The 16,693-nt window shown below is 52.9% G+C and overlaps 1 protein-coding gene across 9 annotated transcripts in view; it reads right to left on the bottom strand.

Annotated features, from left to right (window-relative positions):
• ASCC2 (activating signal cointegrator 1 complex subunit 2) overlaps positions 1-16,693 on the bottom strand; it is a 42,079-nt gene that overhangs the window by 11,381 nt on the left and 14,005 nt on the right. For 7 of the 9 annotated variants that reach the window (XM_036874665.1, XM_036874664.1, XM_036874669.1 and 4 more), the window contains 10 exons: positions 13,877-13,944; positions 12,856-12,966; positions 11,426-11,538; positions 7,510-7,584; positions 6,953-7,060; positions 6,633-6,701; positions 6,327-6,401; positions 4,901-5,081; positions 3,400-3,614; positions 2,287-2,406 (listed from right to left, as the gene is read on the bottom strand). In XM_036874665.1, coding sequence (XP_036730560.1) covers positions 2,287-2,406; positions 3,400-3,614; positions 4,901-5,081; positions 6,327-6,401; positions 6,633-6,701; positions 6,953-7,060; positions 7,510-7,584; positions 11,426-11,538; positions 12,856-12,966; positions 13,877-13,944 — 1,135 coding nt within the window. The remainder of the gene's footprint in view (positions 1-2,286; positions 2,407-3,399; positions 3,615-4,900; positions 5,082-6,326; positions 6,402-6,632; positions 6,702-6,952; positions 7,061-7,509; positions 7,585-11,425; positions 11,539-12,855; positions 12,967-13,876; positions 13,945-16,693) is intronic. The other 2 variants (XM_036874668.1, XM_036874672.1) reach the window with 1 other exon arrangement.

Genomic DNA, 16,693 nt, shown 5'->3' with positions numbered 1-16,693 from the left:
TACACCTGTGGCACATGTGCTCGGCGTCTACCCAACAACCCCCCTTTACCTCACCCCCACTCCTATCAGACCCTCATTTTGCTCAGGTTCTCCCCCTTCCCCCTTTTCTGGGAGCCCTGGACCTCGGCCCTGTGACCCAGTTCCCCAGTGAGATGTGAGGGGAATCTGGGGAGTTCCGGGAAAGGTTTCCTGGCCTCTAAGAGAGATGCAGAAAAACCTGGTCCAGACTTCCTCTTGGCTGTGTCATTTCTGGACGTCACAGCTGAAACAGCTGCAGTTACCCAGTGGCCCTGAGGGAGCAAGATGCACCCTTGATGATGTGGCTGCACCACAGGTCAACCAAGCCTAGACTTCCCTACCCTGTGACTGCCTGTCACGCAAGGGGACAGATTTCCTTATTACTTGAGCCACTGAGTATATCGTATCTGGTTTAATGACACACACACATTTTAACTCAACGGTGATCTGCCTTGTGCTACTTAATTTCTCACATGCTCCGTGAAGGCAGGGCCAAGGCCCTAAGCCCCCCTGCCCTGCCCACATCAGGACAGGGGTCCCCACTGAGGCCCCTCCGTGCCCCATCCTGGCACCTCTCCACTCTGTCACGGCTTGTTTAATGTCCTAAGTCTTTCCCACGGTCTCTGTGTCCTTTGAGGATGAGGCCTGGGCACCCTGCTCACCTTGTCTCCTGGTGTCTCTAGCACAGGATCTGGAGATAGTGAATCACTTAATAAATATTTGCTGTATGAATAAATAAATAATGAACACATGAACAGAGACTCTGCCCGGGCTACCCGGCACAACGAGTTCAGTAAACATTTGCTACCTGGTCTCTCTGCCAGGCAGCAGGGAGCTCCTTCGAGCAGGGGTACAGCCCTCCTCGTCTGCCCCTCTCCACATGGCAGGGTCATTCTGGCCTGGAACAGTGGCCACTGATACAGGAGAACATCGCCAGCCTGGGATCTGGGGATGTTGCAACGTGCGTGACTAAGCAGTTTGCAAATGCTTCCTGTCCAGCCAGCCAGATGGCTTTATAGTTGCCCTGTGCCGGGTACCCAGGCCAGCAGTCAGCCACGCTTCTAGCATTGGACAGCCCTGGGAATGGGGAACAGCTTGAGCTTCTGGCACTGAGGCTCCTATCCCAAGAACGGGGCAGGTCCTCTCCCCTCTCTGACCCTCACCACCTTCATCTATGTGTTGGGGGAGAGGGCGGGCTGGACTCATCCAGCGGTTCCTAGATTTCTGGATTCTGTGAAGCAGCCCCATGCAGGAGAACGCTGGGGGTCTAGTGCAGGGCTGACGGTGTCTGACCCCACCATTCTCCATCATGCCATGTGGCTGCTGACTCTCAGCCCCTCCAAGGGGTCTCCATTCCAAAGCCAGGTGATCTTTCCAAAACATATAATGTATAGGCTCAGGCGACCCTCACCATGCTCCCACGTCCTCGGGGCCACCACTCCTGCTGTTCACTCTGCTTGGAAAGCTTCTCCTGCCCCCTTTGCACAACTGACCCTTCCTCGTCCTTCCACAGTCAGTCCCACATCATTTTCTCCAAGGAGCCTTTCTGCCTGGACTGAAGCCCCAGCTAGAGGCTTGGAAGTCTGTGCACCTCCACTTTGGAGAATCTTTTTCATCTGCAATTTCATGTTCCTTGTTTGCCAAGCTGATTAGTGCAAACTCCACGTGGGCAGGGGCCCTGTCTGTTTCAGTCCCCACCACATCCCCAGCACCTAATAAATCCAGGGCCTAGAAGCACCAGGCAAATATTTGTTGAATAAATGAATAAATCATGAATGGACTTTTCAATGCCAAAAAAGTAAGAAGGACATAGACCAAACATAAGTGGAAAGGCCTTAAAATGGAATACATTCACTTCTGAAAAGCTCACTCAGGACAGGTCCTTCATTTGCTCATTTTGTCACCAGATGGAAAAATTCAGGTCAAGGAGCAGCTGCTGGGAAGCACTGCCCAGCTCTCCCATCCAGGGATTTGGAGGTGGACACCTCCAAAGATGTAAGAAGGGAAGAAGGGCTGGTTTTGGTCCCGCTGGCCTTTTGCTGTCAACAAGGAGGACTCACTAACTCTGTGTGCAGAGTTGGAGCCTAAAGCAGGATCATTAGAGACCCTGAGCTCGGCTGCTGGGAGCACATGGGTGCCAAGTATGGGGGGAGCCCCGAGCAGAAGCTCCATGACCAATTCCATCAAGATGGGGGCCCTGAGTTTCTCGCTTTCTCTCTGCACTTGCAGAGTTGGGGTCCCTGGAACCCCACGGCCCACCACACTCACCTCCTGCCCTTGTGTACCCGGCTCAGGTCCACTGAGTCCCTGCTGAACACGTCAAACTCATCATTCTGGAAGATGTTGTGACGAGACGCCAGCAGGGGAGTCGGGTCTGGCTTCACCTGTCTGGGGGGCAGCACAGAAATCCATTTCAGGGGGCCTTGCTAGTGGACGCCTACCTGCACCCACTCCCCCCATCATGTTCTATCCGTCAGAGACTCCACCCCCCCTCAACAGCCACACCTGGGACACAGCCTAAAAACCTGCCCAATCCTGTCCCTGCCTGGGTAGGCGGCCACCCCTCATACAAAGTGTCCCTTGGTCCTGCGTGCCATTCACACAGGTTTTGCTCACGACAGCCCTATGAGATAGATAGTCAGAGGTCACTGAAGCTCTTTTTGCCTCAAGTGCCCTCACCTGTAAAATGGGCACACGGAGGCTGAGGAGCTTGTCCAAAGGCAGAGCTAACTTCATTCATTCATTCAATAAACAACATTTATTCATGGAAGAAACACCCATTCCTGCACTCATTCCTTCTGCCTCCCGGGGCCTTCAGGGAAGCAGTGGGCCCAACTCAGGAAAGGTGGGTATGGGGAATTCCCTGGCAGTCCCGTGGTTAGGACTCTGCGCTCTCACTGCCGAGGGCCCAGGTTCGATCCCTGGTTGGGGAACTAAAATTCCACAAGGCGCGCGGTGCAGCCAAAAAAAAAAAAAAAGAAGGGTGGTTCTGAAGGAAGTGAGAAGCTTTGGCTGTCCTCCCTCAGGAATCTACTGGGAAGGTGGCAATGACACGGCAGGCCAGCAACATCAGAGCTCTGAAGGCTCTCGACCCCTCGGTCACATCCCTGTGGCTCTAATGGGTCTTCCTACGAGGTGGAGCAGGGCAGTCCAGCGGTGCCCATTCTGCCCTGCAGGGGGCATGTGAGGACCTCCGGGGCCTGAGGTTTCTGTTTCCCCAAAGAGGACATTAGCTTCCACGGTTGGGAAACTCTGCTGTGGGGAAGAGCAAGCGAGCTGAGTCCCGGGACACGTGGGAGGCAGAGGAACTAAGAAGGGCCCCTGACAAGGGCCCCGGGGCAGGCTGGACGCCGTGATCCTCCTCCCACCCGTCTCTCCCACCTGTCTAGGCCGTGGTCCAGCTGGCTGAGGGCAGGGGCCAGCCGCCCCTCCAGGATGTTGTTGATCACCTGCTCCGGGTCATAGCTGTAGTGCTCCAGGCAGGCCAGGATGAAGCCCTCGCCAAAGTCTGGCAGCAGGTCCTTCACTTGGGAGATGAGTGAGTCCAGCTCCACGCCACACACGGCGGGGCCTGGAGCAGCCGCTGCCCCCAGGCACTGTGGGAAGAGCCAGAGTGAAGTAGGGGAAGGCTAGGTTGGGCCAGTGACAGGGCAACCGGTCCCCAACAGTGCTGGTCTCGAGTCAGGGGACCTGGTTTGAGTCCCAGCCCTGCCCCTCCTGGCCGAGGGGCCTGAGCCAAGTCACTTAAGTGAAAGGGGGCTCTACGATTTACCAGCTGAGCTACTTCTGGCTGTGTGACTTGGGGCAGGGCGCTTTCGCACAAAAAACACAGAGCCCTGTGCCTGGCATGGACTAAGCTCTCCATAAATGGCCATGGCTTCTATGAATCAAGTCCTTTTCCTGCTCGGACCGGTTGATGACTGAGGTCAGAGCGGAACAGCAACCACCAGACCTGACTATGTGGAGATGCTCTCCTTTGATTATCTCCGCCTCGATGAGGGGGATTCAGTGTATAGAAAGCTCGAAGTGGCTTAATTTTTTAGGCTTTTAAGGAAATTCACAAATCAAAAAAACAACAGTAAAACTCCTCCATGTCTGAAATAAGCCAAACGGGGAAAAGGTGGGGGGGGCGGGGAGGCACAAGGGGCCGTCATTCTCCAAGGTCCTGAGACAGCAGTCACGGGGCCTGGGGTCTAACAGGAAGAGCAGCAGCGTCTGTCAGTGGAGCATCGAGCGCCAGCCAGGCTCCGAGCACTCACTCCACACAGCAGCTCTGAGCGTCATCCCACAGCCACATGGAGGTGGGGACAGTGGCGGTCCCCACCTTACAGGTGAGAAACCAAGGCTGATGTGAGGGACGTGCCTGAGGCCACACAGCTGGCGGGTGGCAGAACCAGGATACGTCCCTGAGCTGCCTGACCCCAGAGACTGTGTGGTCTTAATCCCCACATCATGCTGCCTCCTGACATGCAGGGAAGAGTCCTGGGCTCAGTGGCCAATCAGTACGGCCACAGACTTGGCGATGGTGAGTTCTGGAAAAGCCTGGAGTGAAAGCACTAGATCAGAGGTTTCCACTCTGTTTAGAGGAGAGTGCCAACAAGGATTTCACATGGAAAAAGCTCCATTGCTTCATCTTATGGAGGGGAAACTGAGGCTTTGACAGCTAAGCGACTTGCCTTCCTCACACCCCGCCCAGCATGCCCGCAGCTCAGAACCCTCTAAAGGCCACGCAGAGCTGACCAGCAGCTCGAGGCTGTCAACTCCAAAAGAAACCCTTTTCCCTCAGAGCAGGAACAAAGAAGGGAGGTTTCCCGCTGCCCCAACCTCTCGATGGGGCCAGGAGGGGCTGGGGAGCAGGGGAAGCACCGCTCCTGTCACACACCTCCTCTTCCTCCAAGTTCTGGGGAAGCGATGACGGTCTGCTGACCGCCTCCGCCGCCTCCACGACCCTGTTAGGATTCTCAGCCACCGGTGGGTCTTTGGCATTGGTGGCTTTCCTTCGGTCCACCCCTTCCCATGCACTCTCAACTGCCTGGAGGATGTAGGCGGTCCGAGTCTCGTCCCTATGAGGACGTGTTAAGGAGTCTCTTGGGAGGGCAGCTCTGAGGCAGCATTGTTTCTCAATCCATCCCCAGCATCTGACTGTACGGCTTCGGCCAGGGGCTGTCTGGGCTGCATCCAGTGGGCATCACGGGCACCTGGGCTACATGAGGAAACGGGCCAGGCAGACCACAGCCACACTAGCCTGAAAACCCGGTACCTGCCACTCAGCAGAAAGCAGCTCTGGGTAAAGACAGGGCCAGGGGCTGGCAGCAGAGCATCCTGGGACATGGCATTTGGACGATCCAGCAGCTCCTCCTCTGCACTGACCCCCAGGAGGAGGGCCCGGTGGGGACACTACCACTGGGCTTCCTGTCGAACCAGTTGCGTGCTTTCTGCAAAGGCTGGGGGCCCACAGGGTGTCCCTGAGACAGGACTGAGCAACCTACTCAGCCACCAAAATGGCCCGTGGGCCTGCTCGTTCCTGCCCCTCCTCCCTCTCCACTACCCTGGGTATTGCCAAGCCAGATGCTGGGGAGTTGCCCTAGACCCCCTCACTCTACTTCTAACCCAACCCCCCACCAGCCAAAGTATGAAACTGACAATGTCACCCTCTGCTTCACACCCTTCCATGGCTCCCCAGCACTTGCAGGGTTGACCCCAAACTTCTCAGTGAGGGCCATCCCTGGGCCATGAAGGTCTGCTCAGCCCCAGCTCATCTGCCATGGCCTAAACCCCCTCCCGCTAGACCCCTTCCCCTCAGCCCTCTGCAATCTGCACACAACATCTGTGGGCTCCTCAGATAGGCCTGCTCTGTCCGCTGTCCCCTAGGAACACTTAATTCAGGGTTTGGCCACCTCCTCTTCCTTGCGCTGTTCTCAACTTGGACTTCACTTCCGTGTGACACCCCCACCCCAAGCTCCACTGGGTTGAAGGCCTCCCTGGTTTCCCCTGACTCTGAATTTCTCCCATATGACACTCTAACTGCCTATTTAATTATCCATCTCTCATCCTGCAGTGAGGTCCATAAGGGCAGGGCTGAGTCCATCTTGGTCACACAGGCCCAGATGCTCAGCAAAGACTAGGGTAAGTAGGGCTGTATTTGCCCCAAGGATCAGAGCAGTCCTCTCCTCCAGAGACTGGGGCCGGGGCCTCGGCGGGCGTCTAGGGAAGGCTGGCCGCGTGTTCTGGGGCCAAATGTCCCTCCACTCCTGTGGGTCCGACCCAGTCAGGCCAGGCCCGTCCCAGGGGCTGCAGTGGAAGGATACAAGGCTGACGAGGCCTGCTGCAACAGGCTGATGTCATCGGCCACGGGGAAGAGCGCATCATAGTCCCGGAGGAACCTGCCAGAGAGAGTGCGGCGGGGCGGGGGGAGGGTGTCGGGGGAGACAGGGCTGGAGCCACAGGGGCTGGAGCCACACGGTTTGCTGCGGGCCACTCCCCGTGTCTGCTGCCCAACCACAAATGCCAGAAGCTTAGACCGTGGTGAGCACATGGCAGGGGCTCTATTACGTAAGGTCTCCTGGGGCTGGTGGGAGTGCCACGGGCCCGTCCCAGCTCAGCCACACGCTCACCTCTTCTCCTGCAGCAAGGAGCTGAAGATCTGAAGGAACTCTTCGATAAAGCCCTGAATGTTGTCACAGCTGGAACAGGACACAGGCAAGATGAGCTCATTCCATGCAGACAATCTGCTGCTCCCTTCCTCGCCCGCTCACCCCACCCCTCTGCCAGGCCTCCAGCCAGTTGGAGGAAAGAGGCATTTTTCTCAGTTTCCCATCTTTGCTCAGCAACCCTGGAGCAGGGGAAGGACAAGATGAAGTGAGGGAAACGCCTCTGCTGGGCTAGGGGAGGGGGCTCTTCCACCCGGGTGGGGCAGTGGCTCCCGAGTGCTTACCTGCTTTCTAGGACTGGGAGAAGGCAGATCTGGTTCAGGAGGATGTGAAAAATCTCCAGTAGCTTCTTCCTGGAATGGGAGAGCCTCTGCCACAGGTCACCTAGCAGCCTTTGAAGGCCACAGAGAAAAAAGAAGTAGATTTGAGAAGCAAAAAAGGCACCGAGGGAACTTCTTCCCAGCATTTGCAGGTGCCCCTTGCCCCCCAACCCCCGCCCCTGCCCCCAGGGGCTCGGAAAGCCTCACAGTTCGCTGTTGACAGCAGTTGGCAAAAGGCTACAGGCTCTGAGAGGCCGGCTGGTTCCAGGGCCACTTCTCAGCTCAAACAGGGGGCTCAGGAACCAGCAGGCCAAGAAGAGCTTGGAGCAACAGCTGAAGGGAAAAGGCTTCAATACCGAAGCCGGGAGGCCATTAGGTAGGGAGGCACCAGCCAAATCCGCATGGCCCTTGGTCCCACCCCCTTGACTTAGAGATGGGGATGCCAAAGCCCACGGAGGGCAGGGCCCAAGCTGGGGCTTCTCTCTCCCGCAACAATACTCTTAGTTTTGTCCCCGCCTCACTTGCTATCTTCAAGCCTCCTCTTCTTAATTGCAGACTCCAGTTCGGGAATTGCTATTTCGTAAAAGGAAGCTAGCCTGTGGTGGCACACGTGGGTAAAAGGCTGGATTAGCTCACAAATATCACACTTCATTAGAAAAAGCAAAGCAAACTCAAGGGAGTGGGAAGGCCTATTTCTTGCTCCCAAATTGTCACCACAGTTTTCTCCCGGGACCACCCTGGTTCTTCCTGAAGTTCACCCCAGATTGTCCCGCAGTGGCTGGTCCTAGGAAGAGCCTCATGGGAAGTGCCCTGGAGCTACTTCCCCCATTCATATGGGAAACCAACGCCCAGATAGGCTCATTCTAACAGAGCAATGAGAGGGCCACCCAGACTCACTGGGGTTTGAGGAACAAATACAAAGTGACTTTTGTCTTGCTCAAAAACTGCCAGCAGCTCCCTACCTCCTATGACATCAAAGTGTAACTCCTCTCTGGTACATCCGTACCTGGCACAGTATAGCCAACTCTGCTTCTCACCTCAGCAACCTCACAGCCACCCCTTCTCAACTCAGATTTAAACTCTCCATCCCCTAAATTAGGAGATTGGGATTAACATATACACACTACTATATATAAAATAAATAACTAATAAGAACCTACTGTATAGCACAGGGAGCTCTACTCAATGTTCTGTAACAGGGCTTCCCTGGTGGCGCAGTGGATAAGAATCTGCCTGCCAATGCAGGGGACAGGGGTTCGATCCCTGGTCTGGGAAGATCCCACATGCCGCAGAACAACTAAGCCTGTGCTCCACAACTACTGAGTCTGGGCTCTAGAGGCCGCGAGCCACAACTACTGAAGCCCGCGCGCCTAGAACCTGTGCTCCACAACAAGAGAAGCCACTGCAATGAGAAGCCCGCGCACCGCAACGAAGAGTAGCCCCCGCTCGCCACAACTAGAGAAAGCCCGCACGCATCAACGAAGACCCAATGCAGCCAAAAATAAATAAATAAATAAATAAAAATTAAAAAAAAAAAATTCTGTAGCAACCTATTGATATATGGGGAAAGAATCTGAAAAAGAATGGAGATATATACATATATATGTATAACTGATTCACTTTGCTGTACACCTGAAACTAACACAACGTTGTAAATCAACTATACTCCAATAAAAATTTCAACAAAAGCGAAAACAGAAACTCTTCATCCCAGCCACATGCTTCCTGATCACGCTCACCCCTGTGATTACTCCTCCCTGGAACTAGATGCACAGAACTCAGAAGATCGCGTTTTCACAACTTAAAATGCAGCTACCTCTCTTCTGGGGTGTAATTCTATCTCTGAACATCTTAAGCTTCCCAAAGCCAGAAATGCAGCTGACGTGCCTAGGACAGTGCTGAATCTGCAGCAGGCACCCTGTAAACATCTGTCTGTGGATCGGCTGGCTTCTGACAACTTTTTCCTAGTGTGGTGCTGTGCGTAGCAGAGGGTAAGCAGGCCCAAAGAGGCAGGTCTTACGAGGCCCACAGCCTGGCACCCAGAAGACAACAGAGAGGGTAGTTTGGCTAAGCAGAGTCAGGCGTTGCCAGGATACACTGCTGGTGGGAGGGTTAACTGAAACAACCCCTATAGAGGGTGATTTGGCGAGATCTGTGAAAATTTTAAATGCATATACCATCTGTTCCCACAATTCTACTTCTAGGAATTTATTTCTCAGATATACTTGTAAAGAGGTACATAATGACCCGTGTGCAAAGTTATTCTTTACAGCAATTTTTTTGTAATAGCAAACAGTTGGAAAAAACCTAAATCTCTGGGGGCTGGTGTCCCACACAACGGAATTCTACCCAGCCATACCAAAGACTGAAGGTGCTTTATGCACAGATGTACATTAAATTTAAAAGTAAAATGCAAACAGTACATACAGTCCTCATAATATGCCAGTATATTAAATATTAAAAAGAGGGCGGGAGATTTATAATGTGTATATTTGCTTATATGTGCATATTTACATGCATATCTCTGGAAAATTCCACAAAAAAAAACTAACACGATGCTTGTGTGTGAGGAACAGAACTGGGGAAGGGGGAGAGGGAGGCTTTTCAATGTGTATTTTATACTTTTTGAGTTTTGAACCATGTGAATGTATTATTCATTCACAGAATTAAAGGACAGAAAGAGAGGAGGGCGGAGAAGGTTGTTCTGAGAGATATTAGCTAGAGGGCTGTTTGGGGAGGTAGCCCCTTGACCAGAGCCCTCTGGGACTGAGGGGCTGCTTCGCTCAGCGGGTGTTCCTGGCCTCCAGCACAGTTGGAACAGGCTGAGCCAGCCCCAGGCTGTTTGTGGGTCAGAGGCAGTGTCACTTGCCAAAGGCAGGGTCACTCGCAGTCAAAAGTGTTTTCTTTTCTTCCTCCTCATCTTGAGATGGGTGGAGCTGCTCCCCTGCCACCACGGGTACCTCGCAGGAAAGTCAGCTCTTCCGGAAATGACCCTCTCATCTCCAAAGACCCTTTCCAAAGCCATCTGCGCCATGTTTGGGAAGATGCTTTCACAAAATGGTAAAATGCTTATGGTGAATGAAAATAAGTCTAAGAACAGCATAATCTCTCATAGTGATTTTCATTTCCTACCTTTGGGGATTTCCCAAAGTTCCTACAAGCATTTGTCACATTTACCATGAGAAAAGATACCTTATAAAAACTGTGACAACATTTTTAAGAGTCCCATCCTAACCCCTTCCTTCTGGGGAAAGTGTGGATCAGTGCTTTATTCTAACGTTCTCCGGGAGGCTGATCAATCCTCATGTCTGATTTTCGCGAGCTGAGGAGATCCAGGCGGGCTCAGGGCACCAGCTGCCATCTCTGGCACATGCCAGGGCTAGATAAATGTTTTGCTGAATGGGTGAGCAAATGGCCGAATGGACAGAGGGCTGGGTGGACAGAGCTGGGCAGCTCCCAGAAGCTCCTGCAAATGGTGGGGAGAGACGCCTGGCAAGAACAGCCAGAGGCCACTGAGAACAGGGCAGCCCAACCCCACCTCGCCCACCCCCACCTTCTGCCATTGTCAGGCAGCGTGCCAGTTACCAGCCCACCCCCCCACGCACCCCTTTCTCACTGCACACAGAACAGATGCCCATGGTGCTAAGTGGGCAAAGAGGGTCTCCCTCCCCGCCCTGTATCCCCCTTTGTATCTTTCTTCATCACAGCAGGATCTTTCTATGAGTTCTTTGGATAAAAGCCTCCAGGGCCTCCCTCCTGCCTGCACAATAAAGGCCCCACTCCCTGCCAGCACACATCAAACCAAGTCTGACTTCCCTGGAGCCGTATCTGGTTGTCGCCTGCTCCCCACGCCCACACCCGCCCCTCGTGTCACACTCCACTCCCCTGTTCTCCCTGGAACACACGCTGGGCCTCCGCAGGGTTCACTCCGCCAGCCTGAACGCCCTTCCGGCCATGGAAACCTTTCTCTGCCTGGAAGGTTGCTGTTCATTCTTAAGACCTCATTTAAGGGTCGTCCTGAAACCTTCTCTTATTTCACCAGATAGAACTTTGCTCCCTCATCTGTGTTCATAATTCGGCCCCAACAGCTGGCGCCACACGGGTGCACATCTGCTCACGTCCTCACGTGTGCTCTTCCCTGGGCTGGAGGCTGAAGTCCTCAGCCCGCTCCTTATCATCTGTCACTCCCTGTGCCTGCCTGTGACAGGGGCTCTGAAACAAAACGGGACTGAATTGAAACTGCCCGACTCTTGGGTTGGTGTTTTTCTTCCTCCCCTCCCCTGTCCTTAGCCCCAAATAGCAGTGCTTCTCAAATGCAGCCTCCACACAGGCAGGAGCTGGAAGAGGGCCTGGTGCATGCTAAGCACCCAATAAATACTTGCTGAACGAAGATGTGAACTCCAACCTCGACTTCAACAGCCAGAACTACCTCTGTACCTGTAACAGAAGTCGTGTTTCTGGAAGGTTGGGCAAGCCAAAGGGAAGATATCCAGAAAGGCCCAGAGTGTGGTGCACGTATCACAAAGGTAGAGAACGATGTCCTTTAATTCCTGTCGCCAAAGGAAAACACTGCATTATTCTCCTCCGCCCCCAGGGACAGCTCTGTAGAGGGTCTGAGACAAAGCTGACAAAGCCGGGGGTCCCCAACAGACAGGTGAACGCTGGAGGTCCGGGCAAAGACTGGCTGGTCCATCTCTAGAAGCACGATCTGGGGAGCTCAACCCAAGCCTCGGGTCTTGCTACTGTAGTTCCAACAGATGCACAGCTGGGGATCTCTAGCGTGACTTCTAGCTCTGGGCTAATACGATTCTCTCTCTCATTTTTTTTTTAAAATTAAATATATATATATTTTTTGATGTGTACCATTTTAAAAGTCTTTATTGAATTTGTTACAATATTGCTTCTGCTTTGTTTTGGTTTTTTGGCCACAAGGCATATGTGGGATCTTAGCTCCCCAACCAGAGATCGAACACGCACCCCCTGCACTGGAAGGCAAAGTCTTAACCACTGGACCGCCAGGGAGGTCCCCTGGGCTAATATGATTCTCTCTTGGAAGTTGAAGGAGAACCCATCCCTGAATCTGAAGACAGCGCCTGAGGTCCCGCACAGAAAGTACATCCCAGTGAGGACAAGAATAGCCCACCCCACTTTCCTTAGAGTTTGAAGCGCCTGTACAGAACAGGGAGTGCGTCCTCATAGGCTTCCCTGATTCTCACGATGACGCTAACAAGCAGGCTGGGATCTCCATTCCACAGATGAGGAGACTTATCTGTAGAGACTTCTCTGCGGTTCAGAGGGGTAACATGCCCTGCTCCCACAGCACTCGGTGTGCCCTTTTCTGAAACACTTGTTTAAGGCCTGTTTTCCCACGAGATCGCAAGCTCCAGGAGGGCAGCTCACAGCTGCTTCGTTCCTCCTCTATCTCTGGTGCTTAACACAGGGCCAGACGCACGTCCAGGCTCCTTAAACATTTACCTCCCATCTGTCATCCCCATTAGATTCTGAGTTCCACGAGAGCAGGCGCCATGTCTGCTTCTGCTCACTGCTTCACCTTCACGGCCCAGCCTGGGGCCTGGCACGTGCTAGGGGCTCCTCCACGCAAATTGGCGCAGTGGATGAAAGGCTCAATGAATAACGCACCCAGGAACCTGTCCACCTGAACTATGTGAAGACTAAACCTCCATCCTGTTCCCTCCGCTACTCCATAAATGAAGCTCCCAGTGAAAAGAGAAGGCCTGCTGAAACGCTCTAAACCTGTGTGACGGGAACAGCTGCCTGTGGGGTTGTGGTAAAGGGCTGTGAGCAGGGGAAGAAGCTGCTGGGCCTTCTACTGGCCAGAAAGAAGCTGGGCTGAAGGGCAACCTCACCAGAAGAGGCATGTCGCTGGGGGTCAGCCGGCCCCTCTCCTCAAGCTTCTGGGGTGTGGCGCAGGCCCCGTCCCCTTGCAAACCACAGTGCTGGAGGATATTGCTGAAGACCTGTGAAACACAAGAGATGACTCTCCCACATCCTGTCGAGCCAGCAGCTAGGACCCCCATCCTGCAGCGAGGGACTGGTGATCCGAAAACTGCTTGGAATCTTTAGAATATATGCCAGCGTTCCTGGGACACCAGCTGAGACAGTGACCTTCTCAGAGAGCAGGATGAGAGTGGAATCTGTGTCAAAGTGGAATAATGGGGGCATCCTTCTTGCAGGATTGTGGTGAGGATTAAAATGACAAAATGTATGTAAATCCTGTGGATATTACCTGGATAGACTGGACAAGTGTATGGTGATGAATATTTAAGAGTTACAGTCAGTAACATATGTTTTTGGATCCCCTAGAGATGGCGATTTATGGGAACTATATTGAAATAAAAGACAAATCAACAGTGAGGGGAAAACAGCCCATCATAAAATCATGTAAGTATTTAACTGATTGTGCTATATTTTAAGTATGCTAGCATGTAAAATTCTAAGAGTTACTGTGAACAGCGGTTATCTCTTGGTGGTGGGATTATGGAGGAAGATTAATCTCCCTCTTTCTGTTTTTTTCTCCTTTTTTTTTTAATTTTCCAAATTTTCTACAGTGAACATTATTTCATCTGATTTGAGAAACGTACAGGGGTATCCTTAGAGGCAGATGGCTGTTGACAAACAACACAAAATGCACCCCAAGCTCTTTCTGTATGAGTGCTGGATAGCCCTTAGATTTCAGTCCTGTTCAAGAGAGGAAAGGATGAATTCAAAGGAGCGAGGTGAGGGGTGCAACACAGAGACAGTCTGGAGGTGTATCTGGGGTGGGGGTGGGGGGAATTTCTCTCAGACTCTTCCAGGAAAGTTGAGGAACATCAGCAGGTAGGAGAAGGGCTCTGCCTCCCCTGGGCAGGGCTGAGAGTCAGTCAGTACCTGAAGGATGGTGGGCATGGTTTCATCCAGGTCATTATAGTAACTTGGCTGTTGGAGAAAGATGTTTCCTGAAAAGAGAAGAGAAAAGTAGGAATTGGGAAAAGACAGTGAGGGTGGAGAGGACACAGTACAAATGGTTGCCAGCATGTTCTGTGACCTTTCTCCCCTTTCCTAAGCCTGCCTGCACTAAAGCAGTCTTGGCCCTGGCCCCGCTGGCACAGAGCTTTGGCCCAGCCTAGAAACTTCCCCAGGGTGAGGGAGGGACCTTGCTCAGTACAAGTTAACCTTTTAAGCACCTCTGCCCAGCGAATTACATAAAAGACCCTCCCTGGTCAACCAGCTCACCCTGCCATCCCCAGGGAATGATCACACTTGGGCACTGTGCTTTGTATGACAGCACTGGCTTTGTAAATGGGAGCTAGTCATCCAGGAAAATTAGGAGACAGGATCACTCTGCTCAAGAAACCTGGGTGCTACAATCCAGGAGTCTTGCCAGGCCACGCCTCTAGTAATGTGAGGAGATTCTAGGGAGAAATTTCTCTAGAAATTCTCTTACCCTCTGCTTTTGAATCTGCTAGCCATACTAATCCCTACTCCAAGGTGAGAGGCCTGCCAGGGACCTGGAGATAGATTTACCACACATTTGCACTTATTCCTATAAAATGAAGCCCCTCTCCAAGTGTTCACTATCCTCCAAGTGCTGCTGCTGTGAGTGCGGAGGTTAGAGCATACGGTAACTGGAACAGAAACTGAGTGTTCTGGCTGCCCAAATGGGTGGGGTAGGGGGGGAGGGAAGGAGGATCACAGCTAGCTGGGGGACATGATGATGCAAAATGCCACTGCCCTTAAGAAGAGGCCTGGGTTCCTCATCCCACTACAATCCCAGGACCTAAGGCTGGCTGACTGTCAGGGTGCTCTGACCTCTAGGTGTCCTCTGTCTTTGGGCAGGTCTGTCCTCGGTTGCCTTAATGATAACCCTGCAGCCCTCACCCTATCCTGGAGGATTTGAAAATGAATGAGATCAAAGGCCAGATGGGGCTGGGTGCGTAAGCGAATCACTAGGTGGCTAGACTTTCTATAAGCACCTTCCTGGAGGCCGCTTCATTCCTTGATTCCAGAAAGCTGAGTTTTACCAGCAGGAGCTTCCTCAGCACCTCCCATCTGACCCCTCAACCTGTGAAGGTACTCTCTGACCATCTGTGCCCACGTGCTCCTGACAGGCGGGGAGTGACTGAGCTGTCTCCCCACCAACCTCTGCTCTTCCTCATAAAACCCTCCTAGCAATATCCTCAAGGGCAAGTTTGAACTCCTGACCATGGCACGAAGGGCCTGTAAGATCTGGCTTCTGCTGGCATTTCCGGCCACCCTCTTCCCATACCTCGAATTGCATTCTTCCCTCACACCATCCTCAACCTCACACAATGAGCCCTGTCCCCTCCCTCTGCCTGCAGTGACCTCCCAGAGCTAAGTCCACCATAAGGCAGGTGTCACCCTCTCCAGGCAGAGTCTCCTGACCCAGGCATCAGGAGCAGGTCTCCTCCCATAATTCCCAGGCCACACAGCGGTCCTCACCACTCCTGGACCACCGGGCACAGGGGAAGGCACTCTTTCATAATACTTCCCATGCTTAGGCCTGAGTAACAGGGATATTTTATAAGCATCAAAATAGATCACATTTCACAATCTACCCTTGGGGTCTTCGGAGTCTCTTTCTTCTCCTTTATCTGACTCCAATGACACTGAAGATCTGACTTTTGATCTCTTAAAAAAATAATTAAAAAAGAAGGGACAGCAATGGCCTCCCTTGAAATGTCCCTTCTCAGACTGAAGCAGTTCAGAAACCCAGGGTGGATGCAAGGTATTGCCAAAGAGATCAGTGCTGTCCTCCACAGGGCCAAGGCCTCATATACTCCTGCTCTGGCAAGGCAGCTCCAAGAGAGTCTAACTGAAGAGCCCTGCTTTCACAATTACACTTGCTGATTCACAACACCAGCCTTAAGGTTGAAAAAAAAACGGGAGGCGGGGACAGGGCAAGGACTGGGCTTCTGCCCAAAGGACAATTGGCCAGTTCCCTTGCTCCCCCCTTGTCTCCTTTGTCAACCCTCTTCCAGCTGATCTGCTTTGCTCAAGAGCTTCTGTGGTAGAGAAAGTGGAGGCTGCCCCTTGCTGTGTCTCGTGTCTTCTGCTCAAGGGTTGGAAAGACAGCTAGTGTGTGTGTGTGTGTGCGCGCGCGTGCGCGCACACGTGTTGAAGGGTGTGGAAAAGGGGCCTGCAGACGGAGAGGCAGACAGACAGACAGACACACACAATATGAAGGGGCTCCTGATGCCTGATCCTGCCCTCTTTTCTGTGAACCAGCTTCTGTGAGCCAAAGAAAGGGCTCTCCTTAATAAGCCAATTTAGGGTTCTCAATCTGGGGATGAGAATATTCTAAAACAGCTCAAACTCTATGAGGGGGTATGTTTTCCTGGAGACAAGCTTTCATCTGATTCTCAAAGGAGTCAGTGACCCAAAAGATTAGGAACCCCGGCAACAGGCGGAGCTCTCTCACACCACCCTCGCTTGTCTGGAAATGCGGCCAGAGAGCACCTCTGCCTGGACCCTCACAGCCGTCTACAGCCCACGGACCTAATGCTGCCCTTGCCTCTACTTACAACCCGCTCCCTCACCTCACGTTTTCTCCAGAGTCGTTAAGACTCCTCCCTCCAGCTGACCTCACTAAGCCCCACTTTACTCCCAGATGTGTCCTTTTCTGCCCCAGCAGCCCAAGCAGGCTCTCACCTTCAAACCCACACTGAAGCCCTGGCCTCCTCCATG

This window comes from Balaenoptera musculus, chromosome 14 (genome assembly GCF_009873245.2).
Source record: "Balaenoptera musculus isolate JJ_BM4_2016_0621 chromosome 14, mBalMus1.pri.v3, whole genome shotgun sequence".
Lineage (NCBI taxonomy): Eukaryota > Metazoa > Chordata > Mammalia > Artiodactyla > Balaenopteridae > Balaenoptera > Balaenoptera musculus.
Note: the sequence above shows the minus strand (reverse complement) of the source record. Positions and strands in the feature narration are given on the sequence as shown.